The 12,528-nt window shown below is 38.4% G+C and overlaps 1 protein-coding gene across 2 annotated transcripts in view; it reads left to right on the plus strand.

The window, feature by feature from the left end:
• polr3a (polymerase (RNA) III (DNA directed) polypeptide A) overlaps positions 1-12,528 on the plus strand; it is a 35,554-nt gene that overhangs the window by 8,473 nt on the left and 14,553 nt on the right. For both annotated transcript variants that reach the window (XM_015963046.3, XM_015963047.3), the window contains exons 17-21: positions 12-123; positions 3,686-3,804; positions 4,156-4,293; positions 7,116-7,286; positions 11,549-11,662. In XM_015963046.3, coding sequence (XP_015818532.1) covers positions 12-123; positions 3,686-3,804; positions 4,156-4,293; positions 7,116-7,286; positions 11,549-11,662 — 654 coding nt within the window. The remainder of the gene's footprint in view (positions 1-11; positions 124-3,685; positions 3,805-4,155; positions 4,294-7,115; positions 7,287-11,548; positions 11,663-12,528) is intronic.

The following is a 12,528-nucleotide window of genomic DNA, read 5'->3' on the forward strand; positions in this document are numbered from 1 at the left end:
TTTTTTATTAGGCACTTATTTTGAGAGAGCTGTCTGTAATCAGAGACCGAGCTGGCAGCGCCTGTCTCAGGGAGCTCGACAAGAGCAACAGCCCCCTCATCATGGCTCTCTGTGGTTCCAAAGGTAAGCTCTCTAATCTCAGGTAACACAAGCTGATGTTCTTTTTGTGGTCAATAAATTAAACCAACAGGAGCATAATCACTTCAGGATTATCTTTCATACATGTTGAACACTTAAAGCTTTTATAGTAGGTGGTTGTCACGAGAATAAGGAGGGAGCTGACCAGTGTGGTCTCCCCTGCTGGGCTGTCTAAGTAAAAATAGAGAAAGAGGTGAAGAAATAAAACAAAACTGAGCTAGGAAAAAATAGGAAAAGGTTTGTGTCGCAGGGGTCTGACTCCCAACTTTTCATCAGTGCCAGGATAAACACACAGTCACTCCTGACGTTTTATTACAATAATTTTCTGATTATTTAACTCTAAAGATGAGCAATTATATGCTTCTAGGGCAAGAAAAGGAAAAGAGGAAACATTAAAATAAAATGTCTGTATAGATAAATGAACAAATTATTTTTAGTTTTTAACATTTACTTACAAAAAGATTTCAAAAAGCATAAAAATCTCTTACGTTTACAGGATTGGGAGCCCCTTGTTTCTCTTTTAAAGGTCCAATAAGTAAGAATTATACAGCGAAATAATAACAAAGCAGTCTGTAAGTCTCAGTCATGAAGGAGGGTTACATTGAAACAGATTTTCTTAACAGCTGGCTGGGGGTTATTAATATTTCTCCTTTTAATAGTGATGGAATGATGATACCTCAAGGAGTGTATTGACACACTACACAAACTGTGCCAGCACAGTATTGACACTGTGTTGGTCACTCAATAGTGACACCTGCAGTATTTCTAAAATCATTGCAGGTAAATAAGATGGAAAAGCTTACATGCTGCAAACCCACACCAGGTGTGCAAGATTTAATTTCCTGTAGTCAAAATATTATATCATCATTATTAAATTTAATTTACTCAATTTGTTGAGTTAAGTTGTTTATGCAAGGAGTTTAACATTTGCTTATAACCTTGTTTGTGTAAATGCTACAATGAGTTGGCATGTTAAATCTTATGAAAGTGTCTGTAATAAAAATCAGAGGTAAAAGTTTTAACTTATGTAAATGTGTTAACCTCCATGTTAGATCATACAAAATAAAAGACCAAATATGGATTCATTTATGCATTTTTATTGAGGAACAAAAGTTTTTGAAGTGTGTTTGCTCCAAGGCGATTTCTCCTCTTAGACACCAGTTCCCCTGCTGTAGAAAACACTCTTTCACAAGGTACAGATGAAGATGGTGTGCATAAGAATTTAAGTGCGAGTTGATAAAGGTGTGGATATAAATTCTGGTTATTTTTCCAATATTGTCATGGGTCTTGTGTTCTTGGTGTGTTGCTTTCAGCCAGGTAGCGTTGGACTTCAATTATGGAATTGGCTGTAGTATTAGAGGTCATCCTGCTCTCCTCAACCTCCATATCAAGGTGTCTCCAGAGATTGTGTCCAAACAAATATATTGGAAATAAGTCTGTTAATCATTGGTTTACTATCACATGACAAACTTCCACAGAAATAAACAAATATTCACAAAGAAACGTGTTTTGAAACCTGAACTGTGTTCTGATCCGTGCAAAGTGCTAGGCTCTTCTACTGCTGGGTCAGGCTCATGGCTCCTCATTTCAGCAGCACGCTCGGTGACTTCAGTCTCTTGACAGCTTCAGTTGCTTTCAGTGGACTAAAAAAGCCAACAGTTTAAACCTGGGGTCCAACAGTGTTGCTAGTGACATCACACCGAGCGATTCCATGCTGCAGATGGACTCTATCCAACAAATTCGCAACATGTCGATACAGTTTGTTTCCTTATAAACCCTATTTGGAGCGGCACATCCAAACGACACACTTCCTGTATCGGTCACGCGATATTTTCTTAAAGCGATACATGCACCAATACGGGGTTTCGCTCGTGTGCACTCGACACTGTGCTGACGCACCAGTGTCGTTCGTCCCATCACTACCTTTTAAAAAGACTAAAGAGCAGTAAGGCTATTGTTTACAATCTGTGAGCCTGCAGGGCATTTGTAATTTGACGCAGGCCGGTAAAAGGCAGCAGTATTTTGTAGAGGTGTGAATCTTCACTTGTCTCCCGATTCAATTCGATTACGATTATTGGGTCAACAATTCGATTCGATATCCCAATGCATCATGATAATTTCATACTGATTTGTTTTCATCGATAAATAGAAGATGTCGGATAATTGCTATTTATTTTTAATTTATTCCGCATTCCGCTATAATCGATTATGGCGTACTCTTCTACGATGCAGAATCGTTTATGTTCGCATCCCAATGCAACGATTCTTTGATTATTTTCCTCAGCTCTAGTTTTTTGTAAAGATCCTAAATCAGTAGTACAAAAACCCAGAAGTTATTTCCTGTGCCCCTAAGAAGCCACAACATCTTTTTGCTTTAGTTTAATATCTGGTAAAGAAGACCAGAGGCTAAAGTTGAGCTAACGTTGAGCTAACAATGAATTAGAAGCAAATAGTCAGATCTAAAAATATTTCAATATACTTTTTCAATTACCAACAACTCAATGTTACAGTGAAATGCATTTATCTAGAATCTTCTGATGCTGATCCGTAGCTGACAACAACTATGAAGCTCAGGAATGCTAGGCATTTTTGATGCATGGGCTTCAGTACTCAAATTTGACCACAGGATGTCATTCTTACTTCATGCACCTTTTATGCAACATCTGCAAGTAAAACCTTTAGTTTTTATAGAACTAGTTATTAATTTGATCCAGTTCATTTATACTAAAAAGTGTTTACCATCCCAGATCCCAGATTAAAGAACTCACAGCTTCTTAAGGGGATAAACAAACGAGGAATGCCTCAGAGAGCTTAATAAACGAAGGCAGCAGGAAATGCAAACTGCTCTCAAATTAGTCCACAAGATGAATATCTGCTTTTCAGCCAACTTGCTGGATGAATGACAACTCCTCAGCACACCAAACACACCATCTCAGACAAAAACACATCAGCCAGGAGTTATGCTTCTCTGAGGAAACGGATCAGCCCTGAAAAGCAAATTCTGGGAACCAGAGCTTGAAGTAAAAGGGAAGTTAAGTCAGGATGTAGAACATTTATAATTAGTTCTGCACTGTCTGTAGAATCTGAGTGACCACAGCTTTCACTGCTATGTGCGTCAGCCACTGAGCCCCAAAATAGCATTACAGGGAAATCTTTTACTTTCACACTTTAGAAGACTATTTTTATTTGGCTGGTTTACTTCATAAAGATTTCAGAAAAACGCACGTCCTCCAGAACCTTTTTATTCCTTTGAAAACATGCATCATTGTTATCCTCCTCCTGGAAAGGTCATACAATAGCAATTTCTGGTGTTTGATTAAAATAAAATTGTTTTGACACTTTTAATCTGCAAATCCAAAGATTGTGTAAAAGATACTTTAAATCCAAACAGTCTAAATGAATTTTATTTAACAGCTAGGTGCTAAAGTAGGCACTAAAAGAGGAGCCTCTCTCTGTGCACTGTTTCTCCTCTTTGTCAGTTGTCCATGTTTATTTATTTTTTTAAACACTGTTCTCTTTTTACATCTGTGTCTTTTCATGCATCCAGGATCCTTCATTAATATTTCCCAGATGATTGCCTGTGTGGGACAGCAGGCCATAAGTGGCTCTCGAGTCCCTAATGGGTTTGAGAACCGCTCCCTGCCTCACTTTGAAAAACACTCCAAAGTAAGACATCTTTTAATTAAGCAAATCACACATGTGAAATTGTGTGTTGGAGCTATATAGACCATTGCTGAGTCTGAGTGTAAAATTGCCCCTGATGCATCGGTCTCAAACTGGGCTCAAACGTTGTCGTTTTCAGCCAGTTAGCTTAACCAGTTTATTTCCATTTTCCAAAGCATCCCAACTTTTAATCTCCTTTTCTTAATTTACACCAACATTTCTTAGAGAAACAGAATCAAACTTAAATCATAATAAATTAAACTGATATAGACTCAAGATAGTAGTAGAGGTATCTAATGGACACTAATGGTACTCAGAAGTTCTGTTAATGACTCCGTAATGATTTTCCCCCAGCTGCCTGCTGCTAAAGGCTTTGTAGCCGACAGCTTCTACTCTGGTCTGACGCCCACGGAGTTCTTCTTTCACACCATGGCTGGTCGAGAGGGTCTGGTGGATACCGCTGTGAAAACCGCCGAGACGGGATACATGCAGGTAATGCCTTTCCACTGGTTGCCATGCAGATGTCTGAAGCTTCTCTCTGACTGAAACGCATCCCAAATTTTGGAACAACAAATGTTTCTAAAATACAAAACTAGACCAATGTCAGATGGGGCTTACGTTTTCATTACATTCCTGTCATGGCTTCCTGAATGACCTCCATTCAGAGACATAGAGTTTATGTCCTGATGAGGTCGTGACTTGTCCAAGTACCACCAGGACAGCTGACAGTACAGACGCAGCACTGTCGCCGAAAACAGTCGCACACTGAGTAAACTATTTAAAGTATGAGCAACAAGACAACTTTTACATTTATTCTTAAAATGAACACGTTTCTTATTAATGTAAATTGTAAATGACTAGAGGCCGGCTGATGTTTATTTTTTTTTAGGCTGATACCGACTTTTGAAGAATTTTGTTGCTGATGGCCTATACCTAAACCCGATTATTAAGACCGATAACTCTATATCTCTGTATATCTATATAGATATATAGATATGGATATAGATCTATATATACACACGTTTTAGTAGCACATTGATTGTGAAAGACAACTGAACACTCACTGTGTGTAATATAAATGAACTAAGTCAATACATCTCTTAGTATTTATTGAACTTCAAATACAACACAAACTCAAATAAGTGAGTTCTTGGTATCAAAATATGTCTTTAAAATTCACGGACATCATATGTGAAATCCATGGCACAAAACAAGCGGACTTAGAAAATAGCGTTTTTAGCCCCGTTGACTTGCGTTCATTTTTTTCGTTCTTCCGGGGACCCATGGTGTGGAAGTGACTTAGACTCCCTATAGAGTCCCAAAATAAAGATACTGTGTAACATTAGTGAGGATGCACACTTCTAATCAAGAGATCATTTTCTCTGGTGGAGAAGAGTAATTGGCTGCACGTACGTCAGAGTTTTAGCTGGCTAGGCAGATTAAGACATGCACATACTAGAGCTGCACAGTTCTGCTTAAAACGACAATCACGGTTTTGCTTAGAAGTGAGATCCCGATTCTCTCATAATTTTTTTCCAGAATAAGTGTTTATTGCACTTATTACGTGCACATCAACTTTGTAACAGCTGTCGCTGAACATGAAAACAATAAATGTCTCTCGTGGTCTCTTAAGTACACAACTTTAGAATAATTTAAACACTGATGATGACAGAGGTAGGTAATAGGCATGTTTCTTAAAACGTAAACCACGGTCATTAACAAAATATAACATTTAAAATGACAACATGATTGTCGTTGACCGTGGCAGGACCAGAACAAAGAACATAGTCCTTATTTATCTAGCCAGCTGCTTAAAATCATTGTCATTTGGAAATGAGATTGTATACACGTATGAATAGAGATCACGATTAATTGTGCAGCCCTAGCACACACCCAAAATGAGAAATTATTCAATGTTTTTGATAATTAATAATTGATTTCTCTGCTGCACAATCACTAAACAGCTCCAGGAAAATGGCGCATGCCATGGTCAACACCTAAGTAAAATAATACTTGAACTTTATTTTAGAAGAGCTGCCCTGTGTGAAAGTGCTGACAGGATGGAGGTTGTGAGTTCAAATTCCATTTAGGAAATGTAGTCCATTGTATTATTTGTTCCAGGGGTCCTCAACTAAATTTGTTCTAGGTTTTTTTTTTTTTTTTCAGTAGACACCAGAGAAGGTCAGATCTCTTCTAAAATAAAGTTCAAATATCATTGCATCATAATTTATTACAATTTAAAATGGCCTTGTTTCCCATCTGGACTGTTTGATTGTGGTTTTAGTTGTGTTTGGAGAATGTGGACAGTTGCAGATATTTAGGATATGAATTTGTAGAGGCCCCCAATTGGGGGGCGTTAGGGTTAAACAGGTTAAAAAAACGGTGTGTCCTGAATCCAGTCCTTTGGGTCCTTTCTTCAATCTAGTAGTGGCGCCAATTGGCCACACGGGTGTCAGGTTTATTTATTTATTTTTATCGGCTTTTAAAAATAATTTCGGCCGATGGCCCATTTAGAACAAATTGAGTATATAGTTATCTATAAATGACATGGGGATCTGTTTCGGTGACGCGTCTCTGCTTTTTGCAGATGATGTGGTCCTGTTGGCTTCATCAAAACATGATCTCCGGCTTTTGCTGGAGCCATTTGCAGCCGAGTGTGAAGCTGCTGGGATGAGAATCGGGTGCATCAATTGCTCCGATACAGTTTCTCGTCAGTAGCAGCAGAGGGGAGGCCCGCGGTTTGTTTTGCTGACGTGCGTCCTCCATGTCAGTGGAGAAGGTAGAGCCGAGGGGGGTTGGGACCACACTTAGCCTGGTGGGCTACCAAGCAAATCCTGGCGGTCCGCCGGGTTTATAGAGCGCTGGGGGAAACCCTGATCACCATTCAAATACAAGAAAAAAGAAATTGTTCTTTGGAATGGATTTAAAACGTGCAAGGAAACGGCCTGCATCCTTTGCAGCTGGAGGAAATTCTACAGTTCTGGGGCAATGTATGAGAAGGTGGGATTTATAATGTAATTTAGGTGTTCAGAAGACCTCAGAGATTGTGGCGGGATGTGATAATATTGGTGAGATATGAGGGTCCCTGGGCATGAAGGAGTTAGTGTTTATCCTCATCAGCATCAAACTAACTTAATGAGAATTTCAAACTTAATCGACTCAGTTTTACTGTCACCACACTGTGCCTCTAGGTTGTTCTGCCTTTGGCCCATGGGCTTTGAGTTTGGTGTGTGTTATAAAGGTAAGACTGAACAGAGTTTAGACATGTCATTACATTTACATACATTCTTGTGTATTTGTGATTGTTTGAACAGAGGCGTCTGGTGAAATCCCTGGAAGATTTGTGCTCTCAGTATGACCTGACAGTGCGCAGCTCCACTGGTGACATCATCCAGTTTATTTATGGCGGTGATGGTCTGGATCCAGCTGCAATGGAAGGAAAAGATGAGCCGCTTGAGTTTAAGAGAGTGCTGGACAACATCCGGGTGAGTTAAATCAGCTAATGGTGTGTTCCTCCATGCTGCTACACCATACCAAGAAACTGTGATTTATGCTGAGTTTATTCTAGCTCTCCAATTTAATGATTATCTTGTAATTAAATTTCATATCCTAACCGTTTCTGTCACAAACTGGCTGCATTAAGCCCATTTTATATGCTAATACTTTGCTTCCTGCCAGAAGCAATACATTTTACATAAAACAAATAATAAAACATCTTCCGCTGGCCATGCAGTCATTAACCGTTGCCAGGCTAATTAGTTTAAATTCATTTTCCAGCCAAAAATTCATTTTTCCAGCTCTCTCAGGCACGAGTAGGAATAAATGAGTTAACAAGGGAAAAGCTGAAGTAGGTCTGATCTCTAGTTGAGTTGTAAAATCACAACTGCTGTAGGATAATGTTTTATCTGTAATGCATGGTTTAATTGTAATAAATTATACACTCTTTATTAGGTCTTGTTTGATCACAGCAGTAATTTCATGAATGAGTGATTTAATGAATTTAATCATTGCTGCTGTTAATTAATTTTAGACTGAGTATAACCTGGGTGGAGGCAATGATTTGGGGACTGCAGATGCTTTATTTATAGTATAGTAGCTGTCTGATTATTGGGAGTGGAAAAAGAAGTTCAGTGTTTTAATTATTAAATGAGCTGATTAAGAAGACCACTAGTTTTATTAGTCTTATGAAGGAGGAGAGACTTGGAGAGGGGTATGCTTACTTTACTAATCAGCTGAAAGTAAAGTTTTTTTATTATCTATAAATCGGCTAAAATATCTGATGCTGATTTCAGAGAATGCTCCAGTGTCAAATTAATTGATTAGATGTTTTTCTCCAAACATTTTCTTTCCTAGAGTAATTTTTTTTATTGCAAAGTGAAGAAAATGCCTGTTTTACTCCTGTTGACACGTCCTGTTCTTCTACATTAGATCACAGATCAGTTTCCATACTTGTATACTAGGGATGTAAGAAAGTATTGATATAGCAAGATATTATGATATATTATCCAACGATATATCAATATTCGAAAGCTGTCTATCGAAACCATCGATATGACAATATATCGTGATATATTACGCAGTGATAAAACATGGATATTTAAAAGCTGTGTATCTGATTTTTGGAAGAATTTGCATACAAACTTTTGTGTATTTTCTTTTCTTTTGGTGCAATTCAAACGGCGTGCAATGGCTTTGTTTACACCTAGGTACTTCATGTTACACGTTATTCATCAGTTTGGATGGTTTACTGAATATTCCTACTATAAATTCAGTCTAAAAAATTGCTAATAACTAGGGATGCACCGATCGGGTTTTTTGCTGCCGATCACCGATACCGATATCATAGAATGCTGATCACCGATACCGATCACCGATACCGATCACGTGGATTGGCCAGAAATTTTCTACAACATTATAATGAGTGCTACAAACTACATAATCTGGGAATAAAGGAAATGTAACCTAATCTAAAATGGTCTGTATTAGGGTTGTCACGGTGTGAAAATTTAACCTCACGGTTATTGTGACCAAAATTACCACAGTTTTCGGTATTATCGCGGTACTTTTTTTAAACGTGCTACATTTTCACACAATTAAATAAACCCTGTATGTCAGGAAATATTGTCCTCAGTTTGTGTCTAAATTTAGCCTAAAATGTGTTATTTTGTAATTATGTTGTTTATTTGTTTACATTTTTCCCCTTTAGTCTTTAAAATACCAATATTTGCCCATAACTTTGTATTTTATGTCCGTTTGATGTCATCATTTAAAAATATTAGATCAGATGATACTCAGTACTCAAGTAGCCTTCTAATCAGATACTTTTTTTTTTACCCTTACTTGAGCAATCCGTATTTCAGGAAAATATTGTCCTCGGTTTATGTCCTTCCAGTGAGCTTTGCAGATGTGGGAAAATGACATCAGGCAGTAATCATTGTTAAATTCATAATTATTCTCGGAGAGAGACCAACTCTTATCTGCCCCTGGGAGCCCCGTAATGCATAGCGTCATTTCAACATGGCGGTGTCTGTGACAAAGTTTATATGCAGGTAGCGGCGCTGCGGCTGCTTTATATAGCGACTCATTGCATTCTCCCTCAACCCAAATCCTCGGATCACGCATTTTAGCTAAAACGCTAACGTTAACTTGCCTTGCGTTGACTGTAGAGTTGTGGGTGATGGTCACGCAGATGTGTCATGAGATAAGAAGCGTTGCTGCCTTTCACAGACACTTTTTCTGCTCGTGCTGCAAACAGGATAGCCGCCCGTCTTCTATAAACTCCCTCGGCATTCTTCAAATATCTAAAATATGCCCGTACTTCCGACTTTGTCTTCTTTGAGGGATAATAAATGTCCTCCTGAGCGCTGCCGTCTCCTCCTTTGACCATTATTTCAGCTTTAGCTTCAAGAAAGTTTTGTTGTAAACAAAGCGTGTATGTGCCGCCGGCAACTTCTGCAGATGATACGGTGGCTGGTAAGGGTCACCGCGCCTACACCGCAGCCACGGTAAACCCACCAAGATAATATAGTTTTTTTAAAAACAAGACGGTTATTATTGTCAACTTTTTTTTTTTTTTTTACCGGGGTTTAGCGCTACACTGGTTACCGTGACAACCCTACCTGATCGGTTTGCTTTGATCTATTTTGAAAATTCCGATCAAAACCGATAGGGGCGCTATCGGCCGATTACGATCAAATGCCGATCCATCGGTGCATCCCTACTAATAACATCTTACTGAATGTATGACAATATATCGTGATTAGGGCTGCAGCTATCAAATATTTTAGTATTCAAGTATTCTATCGAATCCTCCATCGATTAATCGAGTATTCTATTTGACAACGTTTCAAGTGAAATGAGATTGTGGTCTGCTGCTAAAAATGTGAAAATCAAACAGCAAAATTATAAAAGGCTCAATAATAAATATAAAATTGGTTTTGTCTAGTTCCCTCTTTCTCAGCTGATGTTTGGAGTTAATACATTCATTCACATTTTAGGTTTGTATTAATATCACTCATCCTAGTCAAAATATGTCTAAACATGTCAGTAGAATTTATTTATTTCATTATCATGTTCAGTAGTAAGCTACTGGAAATGCTAATAACATTAAATTTCTCCTGGTGACAGTGCACTTGTAGTATATTATATCACGTACAGGTTGGCAACATAATTTATTTTAAATTGTAATCAAATGTCAAATCGTTAGTGAATTACATGCTACAACAGCTTGCCATAGACCTTCTGCGGTGGATGGAGCAGGCTCGTAGCAACAACCAGATGGTAGCTGCAGCGGCTCTGCCCCACACCGCTGCAGATATCCACGTATAAAAAGGATGGTGGGGATTTTTCTTCCGCCTGTAGAGTTAAGTCGTTCACAACCATCATGTTTTTTCTGAAACACACTTGCTTGTGAGAATGCTTCCTGCTAGCTTAGCATTAACAATTCTGCTCGTAGTTTAACTCTCGATCCCAAACTGTTTCTGCCTTTTACAATGGTTTCTGTCTTTGCTGGTTTCTCTATTTTCCTCCACAGCACCTAGATCACCATGTAGTGCACCAGTAAAATGTGTTCAGACTGTGTAGTGTATATGTAACAAAGCTTCTAATCAGTAAATAATGAATCGAGGAATTGAATGAATCAAATAAATCACTGATTTGTTTCAGCTCTAATCACGATGCATTGTATCGCCTCCCCTATATCGTGATAACACATCGCATCGCCAGAATTTCACTAATACACATCCCTGTTGTATACGTATCACCTTAACACCAACATGGAAAAGTCTACTGTCAGATTTACACGTGATGAAAACCACAGGAACTTATCGAGCACAGATTTCTTTCTAGGAAACTTTTACAATTTTTATTCAGTTCTGAGTATTTGAGTAACTCAAAGGCATGTTTTAGGTTCAGGCATGAGCTGTGATTGTGAATTAAGTACAAACCCAGAAGAGTGGCATCTATTTATGAATGTTATCAGAAATAAAACGTTCTGTGCCATCATTAGTTGTGATGAGCTCTGAGTGACCCCAGAGACCTGTGAGAAAAGGAAATGCTCTACATGAAAAACAACCTCCATGTTTTATCTATGACACGTTCTATGTACATGAAGTCTTACAGATTTTGAAGTAGAATAATGAGTTAGTTTAATATTTATTTAAATATTTTTCTGTTGTCAGTCTGTCATTGGAAGTTGTTAACCTTCAGCTATTTGTCCTGAGCAAGCACACCTGGTTCTCTGTTCCAGGCGGGCTATCCGTGCCCAGACCAGCCTGCGCTCAGTCACAACGAGTTGGTCCTCACGTCAGACAACATCATGAAGAGAACCGACTTCTTATGCTGCAGAGACAACTTTTTAGAGGTAACACTGTTCTTGCAGCTGGACGTCGATACTATCCAAGTTTTTGTTCTAAAAGGAACACTGGTGTTTAAACTTGTTTTTAACGGTGTTTACAAACTGTTTTTCTCTCTGTAAGCCTCAGGACTCACCAATGATGGTGTTTCATCCTTAAAATTAGAGAAAAAGTAAAAAAAAAGTTGCAAAACTCTCTCTCTCATACCATAATTTCACATTTGCAATTTGACCGTTATTCAGGCTGTAACTTGGGTATTTTGAAACCGAAACATCAGAGTTCAACTAACATTTTACTCAGCGAAGGCAAACTTTTCCGTTTTAGGCCAAGCAACAACAAACAATCTATAACTTACAGTAAGTTAACGAGATGTCAAGTCCAAAAGGAATCCAATTAAAAGACCAAACTGTCTTTCATTACTGACCGTCTGCTGCAGCCTCCACTCTTTGATTCAAAGGTGACGTCTCTTGTTAGAGGCCCCAAACAAAGGAGCAGACTTCCTAATGAGATCAGACTGCTAACACCTTTAGTTTCTCCAGTCATCCCTCAAAGCATTCTGTCATAAATCTGAGATATTTCAGCCTTTTCGTCTGTTTTTTGATCTTTTCCGTTTCTTCATCTTGGCTGCCGAAATTTTTTTTCTTTGTTTCGATCAAATTTGTTGTACTCTTTGCTTAGTGTTCGCTCCAAACCGGAACAAAATAATACAGTTTAGGGATGATGTCAGCCAAAAACAATCATGTCAGAGCTGTGAGTGTGACACAAGGCTTTACTCCAACATCTCTGTTTAGTTCATTGATAAATAATAAATTGTTCTGATGAAGAAAGGACTCACAACTAGCTATGGCATCTTAGGACAAGACTAAAATTGAGT

This window comes from Nothobranchius furzeri, chromosome 16, assembly GCF_043380555.1.
Source record: "Nothobranchius furzeri strain GRZ-AD chromosome 16, NfurGRZ-RIMD1, whole genome shotgun sequence".
In the NCBI taxonomy this organism is placed as follows: Eukaryota; Metazoa; Chordata; class Actinopteri; order Cyprinodontiformes; family Nothobranchiidae; genus Nothobranchius; species Nothobranchius furzeri.